This window comes from Mastacembelus armatus, chromosome 15, assembly GCF_900324485.2.
Source record: "Mastacembelus armatus chromosome 15, fMasArm1.2, whole genome shotgun sequence".
In the NCBI taxonomy this organism is placed as follows: Eukaryota; Metazoa; Chordata; class Actinopteri; order Synbranchiformes; family Mastacembelidae; genus Mastacembelus; species Mastacembelus armatus.
In genome coordinates, this window is record NC_046647.1 from 20326079 (window position 1) to 20346342 (window position 20264).

Consider the following 20264-nt stretch of genomic DNA (forward strand, 5'->3'; position numbering starts at 1 on the left):
AAAGCAGGTCTCTCTCGTTCGGAGATTACACGATTTGTTTTCATTTTGTTCCATCTTCATCGTTTTCTGTTTGACTTGCTTTTTACTTCTCTCTCTCTTGCTCTGCGTCTCTCTCGTTCTCTCCTGCTTGCAGCTTGTGAGGTAATCCTTGGCAGATAAAACTAAGGAGGACTTACCAAAGGCAGATTACAAGCGGCGCTTTGCGGAAGGCCCTTTTACACCAGTCGGTGTGGGTATTGAGGAGAGTGAGCTCTTCGCAGTGCTTAACTTGTGAACTCGACATGCACCCAACAGAGAAAGAGGTAGAAAAATGATAGCCGCATTACAATAACTGGATCAAAATATATCCCTCACACACACAAGATTGCACATTAGTACACACAACACAAACATGCTCATCCTTTCATGGCGACTAGGTATAAAATTTAATTCTGAAGAGTTGTTGAATGCATATTAAGGTCAACTTTTTTTTTTATTTACTGACTTAAAATAACTAGTTTTAAAATATTTTAAACACTATTTGAACTTGAAACCCTCACTGGATCAAAGAATAAGTTGATTGAAAGATTCATGGAAGTATCTCTATCAACAAAACAGGACAACCTAAAACCCAACCCTTCCACATCTACACCTTTAAATTTTGTCAACTTTTTAGACAGGACTGTTCAATAATATCTAATACCTTTCTGCCCAACTTGATGACAGTGATGCCCTGCAGCATGAAACAACAGAAAGCCCAATGATCGTACCTAGACTGCATGAGAGAAGAAACTGGGTCCCCTCTCTCCCACAAGATCCAATGACAGACAAGTCAGACTGCAGGTAAGAAGTTGGGAGGGTTCCACATTGGGAAAAGGCAGACATTGAGAGGTACTGACTTAGTCCTCCTCTCAAGGATTATTCTCCTTGTATTACACTGCTTATGGAAAGGCCAACGTGGCCAAGAGGTACCCACTGAGGCTTCGATGCTTCAGTCTTAGAAATGGGCTGCTATTACCATTTCCTTGCTAACACTAACACGAAGTTCTGAAATTTCAGAGAACTGACATTTTTCTGATCCTTTATTTTAACCCAGAAATATACAGTGACCTTACAAATCACTTAACTGAAATTATTACTGAAAAATATTTAGCATTAGAAAGTTGTCAGGTAAAGTTGTTTGGCATTAATTTAAAAACATGAGATTTTCTTTCTTTTCTGTCCTACATCTGAAGTACATCAAACTTATCAGAGAAGATACAATAACTTCGGAGTGGATGTGGTGATAACAAGATGAGAGACCTTGAAATGGGCAAAATTCATAAAAAAAAACAGAGATGACTGTCCTTGTGTCTTGGGCTTAATCTGTCCTCCAAAAACATCCCACAGTCGTCACAGCAACCTCAGTAACTTCACAGTGCGGATGTGGTCCTCTCCTGCCGCCAACCTCGGTGAAAGCTAATTAAGAAATATCGCAGCCTTCTGCGAACTCAATTAAATAATGTTAATTTATTCTAATTTCAATTTGGAGGTAGTCGGGACTGAAGGGGGGGGCTATGAAAACAAAGTGAGAAACGAAGGAGAGCTCTGGCCTCTGCCTCCCCTCGGCATAGGAGCTCCCACAACCTGCAAAACTCTATTTAATTTGAACCCTTTGATTAACATAAGTAATCACACAAGCCCTTCAACTGAAGGGGAGAAAGAAAACATACCTCTGGTATTGGTTCACTTTCTCACCTCCAGCAATAATGAGTGCGTGAGTGTGTGTGTAAAAAAAGAGAGCAACAGAGGGAACAGTGTTAAAGACACCATGTTAGATTATATTATAGAAAGAAGCAGGTAGACGTAGGTGTTATTAACACGACAGAAATGAACACACAGAAGCTCCCAAAACCCCATGTGAGTGAACACTAAACACGTCATAAATACTCCAAAACATGGTTAAACTATTTTGCCATTAACCTCTAATTCTAGAAGAAAACTGCAGTTCAGTGATATACATAATCCATGAAGAGCAAGGAACTTGAAGTTGAAGATGCCTTACTCCAAGGTTCTTTGTGTAAATTTTAAAATATAGAACTTTTGTGCTCAAACTTTTACACACAGACATATGCCGCCTTCAAACTTTTCTTTATATGAAAATAAGGCAAATAATTCATGAAGCGGAAACTTGATGAAAATCCAAAGATCAGAGCATCTAAGTGTAGAGCGGTCTGACTTTGGAATAGAGATGGAGATGAAACAAAAGGAGCAGCAGGGGATCACTGAATTACTAGGAGGGGGGAAATCAGCCCCAGAGAAAAGAGATGGACTGAATCAGACCAGACAGAGCTCACAGCCCGCCCAACAGGAACTTCCTCTGTTGATTTAAATTAATCCCACAGATGTTTCCATCCTTCCAACTCCCTCTCTGATGCTAAACTTAAACTTGACGCCTATGAGGATCTATATCTCACAGACAGGACAAATCACAGACACATCGAAGATTTGAAGCATCTAATGAGAGACTGCACTGCCACTTTCACTAACCTGGAAACAAATTCAATACTAACAACAATAAAATAAAGTTTAGATACCATGTGTATATACAAAGTTGAAAGTCTAATTTAGAAATTTGCAGTACGAACAGTATGTAAATTATTTATTTCCTCAGTATGTCTAAAATATTAGTCCACGGGCATAATTTGGGCATAGAGGCTCTCACCCCCTTAGTCCTCAGTAAAGGCACATTTCGGCCAGTTAGACACTAATTTGATTCTGAAACGAATGACAAGATGTAATCTGGTTTTAAAACTTTTAACTAAAAAAAGAAGGGTCTTAATTACGTCTCAAAGCACACAGTAGAAAAGCAATATGCTGTGTTTTGACTCTGTCTGTATGTTCAATCAATGCACTTAATGTTACCTTTGCACTGAATAAATGTGTAAAATGTATAAGGGATTCACGTCACAATCTCTTTTGGTTAGCAAAGACAAGTTTTCATTTAATAAAACCTTGTATGAGCCACTTCTTACCCTTCAGGGCAGGCTCTACATGTATAAGTGAGTATATGTCAGCTTTCACTATATCAATTTCTATTCACATTTTGATATTACACCTGGTAGCCTGCGTGTCTTCATCCTAAACACCAACTGCCCATATGAATCATTAGTAGGAATGAATATAGATAGGAGAAAACACAGCTTGAAACAACTTATATGAGAGAAATCGAGGTTAGCTCTGTTTTGGGGGAAGGTGACAACTGCTATGGTACATATTCAGTGAACTGAGCTTCAGGCATCTTAGAATCCCATACATACATGCATGTGAGCACAAGCAAATATCTACACTCTGTACACGTATTCAGTGTGATGATGTGTTGGTTTCGTCTTGGTCTCTCATAGTGGGAATGTCTCCTCTTAATCCTCTCTGACTTCATACACTCAAAGGTCATCTCACACCCTACACATGGCTGAGGTGTGTGTGTGCATGTCAGTACTTGGTGTGAATAAGTAAGAAACCTATTCACACTAGCTGTATGTCAACAAACCCTGTCGGCCTAACCTTGTTTACTGCAAACACCTCATCTCTCTCTCTACGATTCCCTGGCCATCTTCCTTCTCTCCCCCCACTATTCTCCTTTCCTCTACCCTTTGCTATCTTCCACCTATTCTCCTTCACTGTATCCACCCTCCCTTTCATTCTTTGCCCACAATTCTTTCTCTGCATCCCTCCCTCCCTCCCTCCATCCCAAGCTCCAGAGGCAGGGGCATCTCTTGGTGAAGTGTGGCCCACCACAGGTCGCTGGCTTTGGGTAATTAAAGTGGTTTAGGCCCCCTCACCCACGGTCACAGGCAACTGCAGCTGGGTGATAAAGGCACTGTGCCATAATTACATGGACGGCCAGCATCACCGCCCAGCTACACTAAAACAGTCAGCTAGCCAGCTGCATAGGGGGGAGGGACCTGTGTGTGTCTGTGTGTGTCTAAGTAACTGTACAGAGTGTGTTTGCATGTGGTGGTTGGGTGTGTTCACAGGGGGTCAACACCCCCTTGTGATCACTCTGCTGCAGTTAAGCCCCATGTGTTTAAGCCCCACATAGGCTCATTGAGCCCCTACACACACACACACACACACACACACACACACACACACACACACACACACACACACACACACACACTTTTAACCCCCACCCATCCCCACACCCCAGCCAATCATTCCCCACCAGTGGTCTGACTCCTGCTGTGAGTGTGTGTGACCATCAGCCATTTAATTAGACCCAGCCATGATTTACCTAATTTAAATAAATAAATAAACATACGAAAACACCCCAATAAACAAATACCTATATTCAAATGAGGAGCTGGGGAGTTTCATGAGCATAAAGAATGGGACAGAAGATGGGATTGTGCAGGCGGAAAAAAGCTAATGTAAGGACCACTGGATGTGGACACACAAGTGCAAATACACACACACAAATACAAAACGCTTCAAGTCACTCACTTATATTAACACTTGCTGCAAAAAAATGAGGTAAAATGGAGAATAGCGAGTAGAATATTGTGTAGAGCTGTGGAATATTGAAATTTAGTTAAGATTGTAGATGTACTCGCTAAGTTACTTTCTAAATAAGAAGTTTTTAACTTTACTGACATATTTCCTGACACAGCTGACCTTGCCTTGACCCCCACAAGATCTAAATACGACAAGAAGTAACATGTTACTGTCACATAAATATCTGATGTGCCCATTCAACACATTTTACAGTTCAGGCATTAAACTAGCACAATTTAAAAAAGGACTTCTATACTTAAGACTGAATACTGAACCTGACATACATAGAATGAGACTCTCAGCAGAGTGCTGAGTATAGGCAGGCCATGCCTATACTCAGATACATGCAGATGCAAATTTGAGCAGATACATGCTCAAATTTGTATTTATCTTAAGGTACTTTTATTCTTTGGTCAGCAAGCAAACTTCTTTCAGTTGTGTCAGTTGTGTTGTGCCATGTGTTTTGGAAGGAGATTATTTTCAATACTTGCTTAGGGAAAACAATTTAAAAAACCAAATTTTTTTAATATCACAATTCAGTAATGCAGTAAGCATGAGACTGGACCACAATGCAGACTATAGGCTGCATGTTATGAGGATAAATCACTAAAAATTCAAGTGAAGCCTGTTTACCTTGGGAGAAGAGGAGGCTAGCTCTCTCCCCATCACTGCTGCCACAGGGCTGGGCCCGACCAGCTGGGCTTTCTCCACATCTGAACCATAACTGGTTTTGGGAGCTAATGTACTGAGGCCAGGGCTGAAACTTGGTGGTTGGGGAGCTTTCCTCTTTTGGCTGCTGCCCACATCCAGAGAGGGGGAGCCAGCGGGTGGCCGAGCAGGGCTTGATGTCCTTGGCTCATAGAAGGGATTGGATCTGAGAATGAAAGGAAGGAAAAGACGAAAGCAAGACAAGATAAAAATATGTTATGTTAGAAAGTGCATAAATGTCACACAGAGTGTGATTATCTATTATACTGTGAATAAAGTCTTTTCTATTGTATTTGGCTCCTACATGTTTTATTTTGCTTATCTATTTATACTTAGTCTAAATGGAATAGTTAAACTTTCTGAATTCTTCATTATGTCTAATGTAATGCAAAAATTTCCCTTTGGCAATTAAAAAAGTACTCTGCCAACATTAAAATAATATGCATATTTAAAATCAAATAAAAGACCAACACTGTAGTCAACAGATTATGAAACCAAAACTGTCAACACTGTTAAAAATAACTAAAATAAAATGCCTATGACTATGCCAGTATAGCAATACCATTTTGTTGCAGGATAAAGATAAGAGCACATAAACACTCAAAAACTTTTAGCCCTTAAATCCATCTTTGGCTCCAACTACACATTATTTAATTAACCATAAGAAAATTACTAAATGGAAAGTGGAGAGTTTGGTGCAAAACAATGAACAACACAAATCGTAAGGTAATAGAAGATGCAGGTGCACTGAGGTCAGGTCTGTGTGACCTCATATCCTTACTTCCCAAGGTGGACTACTGACAGACAGGCAGGAGAACGAAGGTAGACATGCACTGAAACACACACACACACACACACACTCAGGCACTCATGCACATACCAGAGTGTTATCAATATACAGGCATGCTTGTGGTACTGAAAGCAGGGGCATGGCCTTGAGACCTTCACTCAACATGCAACAAGCAATCCTAAACAAACAAGAGAATTTGGATGGGTATAGTGGGGGTGAGAGCTGCAGTGAGAAAGGAAAAAAAGATCTGATTGACTAGGTATCTGTCTGAAAGAGAAGCCTAGAGCTACTCAGTGTCTATCTAACTGCAAAGCGATAGAAACAGAGGGGAGAAAAAAAAAAGAAGGGAAATGAAGAAAAGAAAAGCAGGGGTGCCTACAATGCAGCTTTAACAGACCAGCACTGGCTAACAGACGTGAAGGGGCTCCAGTCAAAACAGTGTTGCCCTCTTGAACTTTCTATTCGGCAGAGAACTGCTCTTGGTGTAAGAGACAGGGCAAAAGAAACATGCCAGTCAATAACCTGTCTATCTTTAGAAAGCAGAGGACTAAAACATGCTACTGTCTTTGTTACAACCTCACTCAACAGCCAAAACCTACATGTTTTCATTTTCAATTTAGGCACAGCTGCTAAAGTCATATGCAATAAACAAAACACTCTGCTCTGAAGAGTAACCACAAAAGGATCCTCATAGTATAAAACTGTCTTCCAACTGACTACATGTTATCATAAAAAATTGTGGAGCTAGTACCAGATGTCCTCACTTAGTTTGTTAAATATAACCCTGGCACCTCTGCTAAAGTAAGTAGCAAGGAAGAGTTTAATTTAATTAAGGGATGCAAATTGGTATTTTCCAAATAAATTAACACATCAAATTAAGTATTTTTGGAATAGGACACACAGGCAAAATGTAAGTTCCCACACTGACACAAAAAAAAAGTCATGGATGGGAAAAAAAAGAGGGGAAGATGGAAGGAAGGAATGAAGGACAACATGATAAAGAGAAGAGGTGGAATAAAAATGAACAGTTTGGGAAGATAGTTAAGGAGGAGAGCAGGGAGGGAAACTATGGGACAACAAGTTGATATAAGGGAGGGAAGGGACAACAGGAGAAGGAGGGAGACAAGCTTAAAGAATGCTGTGAAACAACAGGGCCCTTGTTCCTGTTGAAAGAGCTGCCTCGTCACTCTGCCCTTATGGGGGGGTACAAGTAAGTAAGTCTTACAGGATTTGGCTTGCCAACAGTTACCGAATTAGGCTGTCTGGATCCTCCCAGAGTGCTTTTAGTATGGGCTCACGGCCACAGAAACCATCTTCTTGGACAGTTTAGGTCGAGAGTGTTTATGTGGAAATCACTCAATACAAAGTGGACTTTGCTACTCTAACATAGATGAAAGGTTAAAGGCAATGTCAGTAGCCAAAGACAGTCATGATATTTTCCCATGTAACCATTCATATGTTTTCACCATTTCCAGCGTGAGCTGCCTGAAAATACTAGAGCATGAAGAAATAGACTCGTACTCATCAAGCTCCTCCTCTTCGTTGTGAGCGGTATCGGCATACAAGTACTTGCTCATGTCAACAGGCCGGACACCTTTCCTCTGCCTTGGCTTGGGGGGTTCTGGATCTGGCTGGGTGTCCAGGTCCTGGTCCAGTTCCTCAAAAGGATTCCCAGGAGGTTTATGTGTCTCTGGTTCATCTGGCTCATGGAACGGATTTGAGGAATCATGGTCATAAAAGGAATCATCATCTACTTGCTGCCGTGAGACCGGCTGGACAGGGGGCTCTGTTTGAGAGAGTAGAATAGTGATTGGATATACAACACACACTAAATGAGATTTGTAAAACAGTCACAGATTACGGCTAAGATCAAAACAATAAAAGCAAAGAGCAAAGAATGAACTTTATGTGTGCAGGAGCATGTCAGCCAAAAACAAACAATCCATGCTGAAACACCTGGATACTCAGTCAGACAAAAATATTGGTTTAGCTGTCTGACTGAAAGCACTGAAACTCACATGCTACAGTTACTCAATTACACCCACAGTCTATCCAAATCTGAAACTTGCCCTGTTTGTATTTCAACTGCCAAAATAAACCAATGCTTTTATTGCCATAACATTAATCGATAATAAGCCAAACCCAAAATTTCTATCAACCCAAGACTAAAAGCATTTTCATCACATGCAGAGTTAAATGTACCTTCTTCATCGGGGTCACCAAATGGGTTGAGGTGGTTGGGATGAAGCTCATCATCAGGGTCCTCAAAGGGATTGGTGTTCATGGCAGGAGGCGTTTCCTGATCCTCGTCTTCCAGGAAGTTCAGCTTGTTGATCAGTTCTGTTGAGTCCAACATCATAAGTCACATAAACGAACAACTATGGCACAACGAACAACTACATAGTCAACAATCACAGCTACACAACAATACATTTTCCAAAAGGAAATGAACACAAATGTTTACAAACCCAAACATACCACAATCTGCACTTTGTAGTGAACCACAAACAAAAAGAACATCCACTCTTGTCGAAGTGATCCCTCTTGCTGAGGATTGCTGTCTAAAGTTCTCCGAGTTCCTCTCTCACTTCAGCCCATTTCCATGCATATACAACAGGCATTCTGGGAGAATTTGTGTGGTATGGAGGGTTACCCTGGGCGACAGTAAAGGCAGCAAGAAGTTGCTACGGAGATCCTGGCTGGAGAGGCTAGTCCCGTCCACTTTATCTTCATCATCCTCACTGTTGCCAGGGTGTGGGTCAGTTTGAAAAGCGTGTAAATGTGTGTGAGGCTGAAGCCAAGAAGTGCTGCTGAGTGCTACGTGAGAATCTAAGCCAAGAGAAAAAGTGCTGTGTGTTGTGTGTGTGCCCCTTGGTCTATATGTACTGTGGCTATGTGGTTAAGTGTTGTAGCTGATAAGAGGTGCAGCATTTTTCCTTCCCTCTCACTGAGGGACATTCATGACCTATTTTAGGCAATGACAAACTCACATGCATGGGTGTGATTTTTGTGTGTGTCACAGTGTAACACTATCCAAGATGAAGATCTTGGGTAAACAACTGAGGGTACGAATTTCAGCTTTGGGTCCATCATGAATTGCTGATGGCCAGGAGCATTTAGATTATTTTATGAGCATTGATTAGGTGTAAATCACTACTAATGATAAACTAGCCAGTAAAACCATGTAATTTATTATTTTGTGGCAAGAATAAAAGCGTTTACACTGCAGCCAGGATGGGAAAGTGTACAAGATGTTAAACTACGCCAACAAAACTGCTTCTAACAAAAGAACATTGCTTTGTTGCCCTGAGGCTCCACGAGAATACCACTGATCCAAACTCACTGTTCACTAAAAAACAAATAGACTTAATTCCAATTTAAAACCAAAACACCACAACTTTTGTCTTCCTGAAGAGACATTTTATTGTTGTAGAGTTTTGGATACCTGGTTTGGTTCACTACCAATTGCAGTAAATGAAGGGAGGGGGTCACACTGTAAAAAAAAAAAAAAGAAAAGAAAAAAAAAAGAACTGGAACCAAAAAGATGAACATCAACTATTGTGTTCACAACTCCTTGTACAACACATCACCACATGGACCAAGATACAGTGTAAGACCACATAAACACAATCACAAAACCAATGTCAAAGAGGACGGCAGGTGTAGGGGGTTTGAGCCAGAGAGAGAGAGAAACAAAATGAGAGGAAAGGTGGAAAGAAAGGATTAAGAAAATAAGTATATGGAGAGAAACTGTGGCAGTGAATGGAAGGGTAGAGGTGACACAATGTTCACAAGATGATGAAAGAAGAGTCAGGAATGAAAGATGAGAGGTGAAAGAAAGGTGAAAAAAGACCTTGGGAGGAAGCGGCAGGCTTAGCGGTTGCTTTGCGTGCTCGCTTAAGGACACCACCATCATCATCATCATCATCCCCATGTAAGCAGCTGAGGGCATTCAACTGGTTTACTATCTCTGTAAATGACAGGGCCATACAGGAAGGGAGGAAGGAAGAAAAGCAGTGAACGAGGCAAAATATACAGACCCATCGAGAATATCCACACACACACTCATACACACAATCTCCACTTATTCACACACAGGTATAAGAAAGTTAAAAATGGTACACATTTCAGACATAAGTTTTGTTTGGAGTATATTTGCCATTACTAAACCAGTGTGTACAAATATACACTAAAACAGATATTTGTGTACAGGGATGTGTTTAAATGTTCTACTACACACAGCTTGCTTTGTTTTCTTCTGTAACTGCATTATTAGAACAGACATATACTGTATATACTTATATACTGTATAAATCTAAAAGATAGAAGAAAACTTGTGTTTTGCAGGGGATGTACTGGTTAGGCTGTTGGTATTGCTGGGGCAGCTTAGTGGCTTGTTGGGTATGTAGCATCTAAGAAAGGAATATTATAGTAGGGGGTTTTGGCATCTTTGCCAGGCCTTTGATTCAGAGATTCATAGTAGTGAAGCTTTGCTGTAGGCACTCAATGCATATACATATAAATGAGACAAAGAGCAGGGAAGGGAAAAGAAAGAAGAGAAAGCATGAAGCTTAACATGAATAGATGGTGTTTTGAAAAGTTGGATTAAGCAAAGCAGAAGGTAGTGGGACCCATACATTAAACCATACAATGACTGCTCAACATGTACGTATGGGAGGGGGCAAGTCACCATCACGCCACCAGTCCACCACAACAGGGGAAAAAAGCAAACTGATCTGAAGCATATGAAACACTTAATGAAGCTCTTGAATGTACAATTATTCCTTCAGACACAGAGACACAGACAGATTCAGGGGAAAAAATATTTAACATTAAGAAAGCAGCAAAGTTGATGCCCCACTTGACACCGTAGTTTTGATGATCTGATTATTTTAATTATTGGCTTGGCTGATTAACTAAGGAGGGTTGGAGATATTATTCATATCAAATTAGTTTTCAGCTCCTGAAGTGGCTGGTATAGCAGACTTACTATACATATATTTGTTACCTGTCAAAGAAATGAAGTGTTTCTTGTCAATTTTCACCTGTGATCTTTGCAGCCTTCTCCTCTTGGTTAACCCTGTTCTCCTCATCTTCCTCATTCTCCTCCTCAAAGTCATCCAGGTTGCCAATGTCTGCCTGTTTCATGCTCATCAGGCTGGCCAGGCTCTGCATGTCCTCATCCCTGGATCACAAAAATGAATGGAAGTAACACAGCCAACAAAGTTGGAAACTCAGCATTCAGAGCAATAGCAGAACATACATGTAATATACATGTATTGGTAAAAACCAAGCTCACATGTAAAAGACTGAGCCGTCAAGGCCTAAACATGCTTCAGGTGATAACACAAACAGATTAACTGCCAAGGACTGAAAAAGGAGGAGCGGCATAATGCATAAATGGATGCATGAACAAATGAAAATGCATATGCATTGTATTTTCATTGTGTCTGCTAGGGGCCAACTCACTAGATCACTCAGAAGGATTATGAAAGCTTTCTGTCCTTCTCTGCCTCTGCTTCATTTCTTTACTTCAGATGTGTCTACCTTACTGCCAGAATGACCTGACACTTCAGCTTCACTCATCATATATTAAAATTTTATTTCCTATCGTTACTGTACTTCTCTCCTCTCTCAAGCTTTCCTGTCCAACCTCTTTGTCCTTTATTCAAAGATGCCACAATTTCTATATTATTTCTTGTATATTATGTAGTCTTGTGTAGTCCCCCTCAGTGTCTCGATACCACTGCTCCATAATAATTGCTGTATTCTCCTCTTTGTTCTGTGCGTTTGGTGTTTCCCAGACCCACAAGCTCATTGAAACTGCTGTGATGGAGTTTGTTTGTGTGTGGTCGACATAATTCCCTGAAGGGTTAACAAGGGTTACGCGCCATCGACCCACCATCCGCGCCACAACAAAGGCCTTGCTGCTCTTCTTTTGCTTAGAGTCTGTGTGTGTGTGTGTGTGTGTGTGTGTGTGTGTATGTGTGTATGCGGCCATCTTTAAATGAAAGTTGCTATCAAATTGGAATGAATCATGGTAAACATTGAGATTGATTTAAAGGGAAAATAAGAGAATGGAGGAAAAGGAGCAAATACTGAGTGAGTCACAACATAGACTAGCTTTTTTATTCTGCTGCTTATACCAAACCCCTCTGTATTAATGATTATCTGTTCTGGTTAGTGCAGGAAGTGACTCTATGGGTGAGGTGAATTACTACATGTATTTTGAGCTGCTGCATCTACATCTAAATAACAAGATGAAATACTCAGAAGTGGTTTAAAACTCCAGAACTCTGAACATATTGTTTTCCTCATGCTATGCAAATCAGACAAAAATCTGAAACAGAAGTCTTCAAGAAATATAATCAATAGGCAGCGTAGGAACTTGAATTTTTATAATCTCAATAAACCCCCAACTCTACTTATAAAGGGACTAAGACTTACGTGGCCTTTCCCTCACGGAGGAAGATGCAGGAGAGTGAGAACTGCAGCGTGGCCGAGACCACCTTCTTTGACAAGGGTTTAAACTTGAGTTTGACGTCTGTCTGTGTGGGCATTGGACTGGCGTACTGCTTCATGTTGATACTGCTGGTAGCCAAGGCCTTCCTCCTTCCTGATGGAGACTCCTGGAGATTGAGAGACAGAGCACATTTAGGTGAACTTGGGTCCATACTGCTCAACTGACAGATCACAGTGTTAACATGGTAAGAGTCAAATGGAAAACAGACAGTAAAAGACAGAACACTGGTATTTGCAAATTTAATGTGAGGGTATTATGGAAAACCTCACCAGCTTTGTTTCATTCTTGTTTTATATTCTCCCCGTTTTAGAACCTACATTAAAAGCACATTTTAATGTTCTGTAAAATGCGTAATTAATTTCAATACTGGGTACAGAAGTTGAAGCAGAATAATTCATTTCATCATGACTAATGATTGTGATTACAACCTCCAGATAAATAACAGTGTATATGGACACCGTTAGTGGGTAAATCTACATGTTAAAATCTGTGACCTTTGGCATTTTTCACTGTGAGTTTGATTGTAAAACCTTAATGTTATTTCCTATAAAATGTCTATGCTGAAGCCATTTTTCTGTACTTTGTCAGAGATGTGCTCTGGGCCAGGGGCTAGAAGTCAAATTGGAATTCGGGAATATGTCACAGACCTGGTGATAAGAGTTATGGAATCAGTGATATGGCCGTGTGTGTGTGTGTGTGTGTGTGTGTGTGTGTGTGTGTGTGTGTGTGTGTGTGTGTGTGTGAGTGCATGCGAAGCCCTCACCAGAGCACAGTGTATGAAAAATAAGAAGTACCTTAAAGCCTTGTTACTAGATATGGAAACTAAACATCTGTGGATTCCCCAGCCTTTTGTCTGCCCTTCCTCTCTTACCAACAAAGACTGATGAGTTTTTTCCACTGTAATTCTGGCTGTGGTAGCATCAGTGAATTTCAGACTGGTTCACCTCTTTGCTGTGTTGACATACCATGTTCTTCTTTTCCATTTTGCAGATTCAGTTTTTGTGATGGGAATCTTACATTTTCCTGAGTATTCATCTACATGTGAGTAAAGACTGATGTCAGAACCAAAGATCGGACACTCGTTTACAAAGGTGCCTTCACCAGGCCATGTGGAAAGAAAGCAAGAAGAACTGGGAACACATACTCTCCCTTCAAAGTTTTCTGATTCCTATTGCTCTCATATTTTGTCTCTATTTCACTGCATGGATGTACAAAAATAGCATTTTTAACTGTAAACGTACCCCCCTCACTCTCACACACACACACACACACACACACACACACACACACGTTATTATACCACAGAAAAATACCTTCTTGTCTCAGCTGTGAATCGAGCCCCGAGGATTCATCCTCTCATGCGCACAATGCCGAACAAAGCAGAGCAGCTAGTTCTCTTTCACACAACACCAGCTTAAGAGCACATATACATACACACATAATCTCTGGCATGTACGGTAGATAAAGCGATACAAGCTCTTTACATTGCCTGCTTCCTGATGTCTTCACACACAAACACACACACATCTCAGAAGCTTTGGCTCTTTGGGGAAAACTCAATCTCAGCCTTATCGCTAAGGACCGCAGGGTGTTCCTTCATATACACACATAGAAATACCCACACAGAGTTGGTATCAGTACACGGTGGTAAAGCTATTGGTAATATAGGAAGAAACCACGTAAGCTTCATGTGGGTAACAGAACTCTGTGGACCAGTCATCGGTGTAAATGTGTAAATCTGACTTGTGGCTGAAAATAACCAAAAAGCAGACATAATAAGACTCAGCCAATTCTGAAGAAATGTTATTAATATCATGATCACAACATAAAACATCTGGATTAGTGATTTCTTATGAAACCAGATAAAACCAGTGAAGCCTAATAACAGTCCAGATAAAAATCCTTTCTTTAATGAGGTAATTTTTTTTCTCCTAATTGATAGAAATAGAATGAATAAAATAAATATGTTGCTGTTTATGTGCTTTTCTAAATAATTTATATTTTACTTCAATAATTTTTTATCTTGTGTTAACTTTCTCCTAATGCAGTATCTGCACGTAAAAAAAAAAAAATCTCACTAAATAAGGAATAAAAACCATGACAGCAGTTGGCACCACCATGATTTAACCACCTTAAACACAGGCAGCAAATTAACCGATGGAATAACTGATTTAAAAATTCATTGCATTTTTTTCCCTGTTAATCAAAAGCCGACAGTGTGAACCCTGCTGAGAACATTCTCATAGCAAGTACACATCTTTCCTTAACCCAAGAGCTACTGCCACTTGTACAAGACATAACACCTAAATGGCCTCGTCAAAGATGATCAGAATCTGTTTCTCTAAGCTCTGTCCCCATGTTTCTATCCTGCCTTCACATATCTTCCATCTCCTACTGACATCCCACCACGTCTCATCTGACCCTCCATCTCTACCCATCTCAACTTCCTCTTTCCCGCCTCTCTGTGACCAACAATTAAATAAAAAACTACAGAAGAAACTGACAGACTAGCGAGGCCACTTGACATTTCATGCTGACATTTGAGCCTCGTCACTGTGGCTGGTGAATATAATGACGTCTCATCACTTCACCACCAAACCCAGCTTGTCCAAAGAACAGCCCATCATGAGAAATGGAGGATGAGGGGGAAAAACCTCTCCCTCTCCACCTCTTATCTCTCTGCAGATTACACCCCAGCTATTATACTAAGCTAATAGCGCATGTAGATACTTTATGAATGAATTTGCCAAATGTACCAAACACTTAAGAAAAGGGGATTTAGCAAAAAGCTGGATGGGGGCCGGGAGGGGAGGAGGTCTTGAAAAATAGGAAATACTTAGGGATATGCAAATACCCCAGAGAAAGAATGGAATAACCATTTCAACAGATTTGAGTAGGGGCAGCAAACAATGGAAATCTGCTCTATTTCCCTGGATGCTACTTGTCAATCAATGTGTGTGTGCATGTGTATGTTTTAGAAGGTGAGGGGGGGTAGGTGGGATTAGGGTGACTGGGAGGTTGTGACAATGTAAAATGAAAGGGAAGGACAATACAGAAGTTTAATTTATTACAGAGAGGATAGGACTATCAATACGCTCTCTCTTTCTGAGCCCAGAGAATGACTAAATGCCTAAGTGTGTGTGTGTGTGTGTGTGTGTGTGTGTGTGTGTATAAAGGGGTACATCGAGACAGTAAGATGGAAGGGTGATGGCTGTATGCTGCCCCCTAGCTGCAACTCTTTACAATTGCAGAGTATCTTTAAGAACCAACAGTTACCCCTGACTTTGAGTGATGCACCACACTTACACAAACCAGGGCACACGTAACAAGTTACATGCAAAGCACTAAAAAATAAAAGCAATGAGACCTGGAACCTGCAAAAAATGACTCTGCACTACCTCTTTTAATTATAAAAGGTTGATGCTTGACTGCATGCAAGAATGGTGTGTTTAAATTAAATAGTGCATTACAGCACCAGTCCTGCCCCTCTCCCCTGGTGCCAGCTGGCCCCAGATTGATCCACAGATGCTCCCCTGGTGGGGGGGCAGGGGTCAGGGTAGGAGGGGTGCCTGAGGGTCCTGCTGAATCTCTCTGCCCCAAAATGCCAACGAGATGGGTTGGAGGAAGGAGGGGTAGGGATCCTTTTGTCACAGAGATGGATTAATTAGGTTGAGTGCGAAAAGAACCTGACTTCTTTGTATAGACCTGGTCCAACACAGACGCTGACAGTCAGGCAGTGCTACCACATGATGAAAAGAAGAAGTGGCCAGCACACAAACACACACACACACACACACACACACACACACACACACACACACACACACACACACACACACACACACACACACACACACACACACACACACACACACACACACACACCAATCAACTAATGGCATTTTAACACAGGTCATCAGTCAATTGGTTTCTAATTTTGACAAACATGATCGATGTTCCATATTGATTCATATACTGCCTCTTTTACTAAAACTTCACTCACTGCTCATAAACAGATCAGAAAAGTACAAACATGAATATATTGTTTACTCTTTTAACTGTTAAGTTTGGTGTATGTATTATTCTTGGAAGTATGCATGGTACAACTGATCTGTCAATTGCTGAGTGTGGCAATATTTAGTAGTATTTCACAGCAGTGATGATAAGTGATGAATCACTGATTCAAGCAGATGATTATCTGACTTAAGCCTCCTGCTACAAAACAAAACAATCCTAAACTGGGGCAGAAGGGACAGGCTGGGGTCACTCACACTCGTTAAAGCTACACATCTGAAAAGTGCTGTTTGATGTATTTTGTACAATAAAATTAAATCATGGAAGATTAATCAAATAGATGTACTCTCTTTCTTTTTATGAAATGTGTTACAAGAATTAAAGCTTATATGATGAAACACCTCCAGTGGATAGTGTCAACATGGAGTACACAGGTCTTTGTAATTTGCATTCAAATGCTGCAGAAAAAATAAAAGCCAAACTCAATTTACCCTGCAGAATAACCCTGAGGTAGCACCGATTAGCTCCCTGCTCACCACCCAAAATCAGCTGGCTCTGGTTGAATTCAGCAGTCAGCAGATTGGAGGTGGTAAGTTGAGGGGAGGGGGGGCTTGGTGGTATTCCTCTCGCCTCAAGGTCACAGTTATTGGAAATGGAGACATCGAATGTGCTCACATCTCTCTTTGAATCCGCACACAATGGAGTGATTCCTCTGTGTCAATTTGGCCTCCGCTGATAACTGATAAGGCAGGCCTTTTTACATACCACATATGAATACTGCACTATCAGCGTTATGGACACACACACACACACACACACACACACACACACACACACACACACACACACACACACACACACACACACACACACACACACACACACACACACACACACACACACACACACAGATTAAGACCAATTTATTCATCTGTTACTATTATATGTGAGGATTTATTTTTTTCCCCAAGCATTTGTATGTGTGTGTGTATTTTAAAGGCAACAATGGACATAAAAGGCATGCAGTACTATTGCTGAATTACTACAAAATTACAATAACAATGACCTTAATAATCGAATAAACTGTGCAAGTAGCTTTCATGTGTATGGTCACATGGACACACACAGAGTCTCTCTCTCACACACTGACATCCAAATAAGAAATAAAAAACCAATACAGGATTCTGTTCACCAAAAACCACCCTGTATTTCAGGTTTAACTTAAACTTCCCAAAATGGAAACACCTTTCACTGACCACATCCATGGAGGCATGAACAACAACAAAAAAAAAAAAAAAACAAAAAACAGGTTGACACAGAGTTCAGCCAAAGTGAGAGAAGAAAATGAGTGAAGACAGTTAAAGAAGAGTGATGAGTCACAACAAGAGCAGGACTGGGCTTGTTATAGATGAAGGAACTGGACTGCAGCACAGCATATACTGTAGTTTTGGGTGAATATGGTTTAGAAAGACACTAAGCTGAAGTCCCTTTTGCAAAAACACTATAGTGATGGTTATGGGAGAGACTGTTAGTAGAGCTGCAGGAACAACAGAGGAAGGAGAACCAAACATACACAATTAGAGCAATAACTGTGTAGCAAAGGAAAATACTCATGAGGGCTTAATGAAATCTAAGGACAGGATTTGTCATGATTAGGTCTTTGAGAGGGACACATAATACAGACTACCCAGATCTGCCACCTAAAACAAAGAGGACTCCTGCAAACAACCTGAAAAAAAAACAAAAATCAGTAATGGAAATCTCTGCTGTTATGCCTAATGCCATAATATTGTAAAACTTGTTAATTTAATTCATTTAATCTGATTTACAAAAAGATTATCTCCTGCTTCTGACACCAATATTCTCTGTTTGCAAGACCCTAGTTATCACACATACTGATAATCAGTCAACAGAGGAAAAAAAAAAGTAGAACCAGGTGTAGGTATGTATGTGTGTGTGTGAGAAAAGAGAGAGGAGAGAGGGATGGATAAAGAGCTAGAGAGCAAGAGAAAGGCATAGAGAGGATAGAGAGGAATGCCTTCAATACAAGGTTTCCTCTGATGGCAGCAGATGAAAAGAGGGAGAGTCACAAACCAACCAAACCTTAAAAGGCCTAATCCTAACTGGGAGCATGCTACACACCGGATGCACACAGACATTAACTGACAAACTGCAATATTTGAGAGCATTAAGAAATTCCAGATATTTAATCTCTCACCCTCTACACCCAAAAACCTGAACATAAATTGGCAGATTGAGGAAAAAGCCAAACTTTAAACACAAAAAAGTCATCTGGCTTCCCTGACCTTCCCGGTGAGTTCACACTTGACATGAGCAGTTGTTTATGTTATTACCATGAGCTCTATATTCAAAGGACTGCAACAAACAAGGCCATTACAATTTCCAAAGGTTTGTCTGACCAGGAATCCCAAAAATGATTTATACTGTTATTTAAAAAAAATATATATATATCAGCAAATCATCGATAGTAGTAAGCAGTAAAGCAGTAAAATGTTCGTTTGGATTTACTTGATTAAAAAGACAATTAATCAATCAATCACAATTGTTACATTTCTGTGGATTAATTAATCAGTTCATTTTAATACTAGTAATGGTCCATTTTTCCTTTCCAATTAGCCTGCATCATAACTCATAACCACCAGACACCAGGCTAGTATCTCATATCCTCTCTTTCTCCGTTCATTTTTGTCCCTCTCACCCTGCCTCCCTCCCACTCTCTCGTCTTATCAGTGTGTCCAGGGTGCCCTCCTCTCTTCAACTCTGGATCTTTCTTTTGGGTGGCCCCTCAGTGCCCCCCACACACACTCAGACCCAGAGCATGCACTTCAGACAGGGGGCTAATGGGAAAATAAATTACCAGCAGGCAAAAGCCCTGGCTCTGCACTTCTGCTGGAGAAAGAGAAAGGGACATGGGGGGTGGTCAAGAGAGAACGTGCAAAGAGAGAAGAAGATAGAGAAGACAAATGAAAGACAGACAGGTGGACAAGGACACCGACAGAAAGAGAAGGAAAAAAGATGGACAAAATGAGGGAGAGGTGGTGATGGAGAAAGAAAGGAAGAAAGAGCCAACAGGAGGAGGAGAAAGCGAGAGAGACAAGTCGACAGGATTATAGCAAGAGTTCATTCCTGGTCATAAAGTGCCTGCTCATCACTTTTCCTGCCATTTCACCATCTCTGGCTATCACTGGGACTAAAATGGCCAATAACATCACCACAGACAGACACTAAACCAACACCCTCAGCTACTCTATCTGGGATTGATTACTCCCTCTGCATGAAGCCGCAGTTCAGATATCAGGATGGCAGATTCACAACAGTGACGGGTATAAAGTTTGTGCATGACCACCCACTTTGACACAGTCACGCATCTGTAGCAGAAAAACTGTTTATCACTGAGCAAGCAAAAAAATAAAAAAGCAGGACAGATACAAACTATTATTATTATTATTATTTAAAAATCTGTAGGAACTTAACAGTAGGGTGAAACCATTTACAGTTACAGTGACATGAGCATAAAAGAGTAATGCATCACCATTAAATGGTAATATTTTCATATTCCCAACAAAGTATCATGACAGCACAGTGGCATGTCCCATATTGTTTTAGCGTCACTACCAGATGATGAAGGTGGGGATTTTTTTTTAATTTTTTTTTTAATACAATCTCCATATCCACTCAATTCTCGATCTGTTT

The 20264-nt window shown here is 40.6% G+C and overlaps 1 protein-coding gene across 4 annotated transcripts in view; it reads right to left on the reverse strand.

Annotated features, from left to right (window-relative positions):
* The window catches only part of ehbp1 (EH domain binding protein 1), a 115883-nt gene that overhangs the window by 69336 nt on the left and 26283 nt on the right, over positions 1-20264 (reverse strand). For all 4 annotated transcript variants that reach the window (XR_003295819.1, XM_026309038.1, XM_026309037.1 and 1 more), the window contains exons 6-10: positions 12461-12642; positions 11059-11198; positions 8216-8353; positions 7535-7799; positions 5149-5389 (exon numbers count right to left, since the gene is read on the reverse strand). Coding sequence is in view for 3 of the 4 variants with exons in the window: in XM_026309038.1 (XP_026164823.1) it covers positions 5149-5389; positions 7535-7799; positions 8216-8353; positions 11059-11198; positions 12461-12642 (966 nt within the window). In the remaining variant the exon portion in view is untranslated. The remainder of the gene's footprint in view (positions 1-5148; positions 5390-7534; positions 7800-8215; positions 8354-11058; positions 11199-12460; positions 12643-20264) is intronic.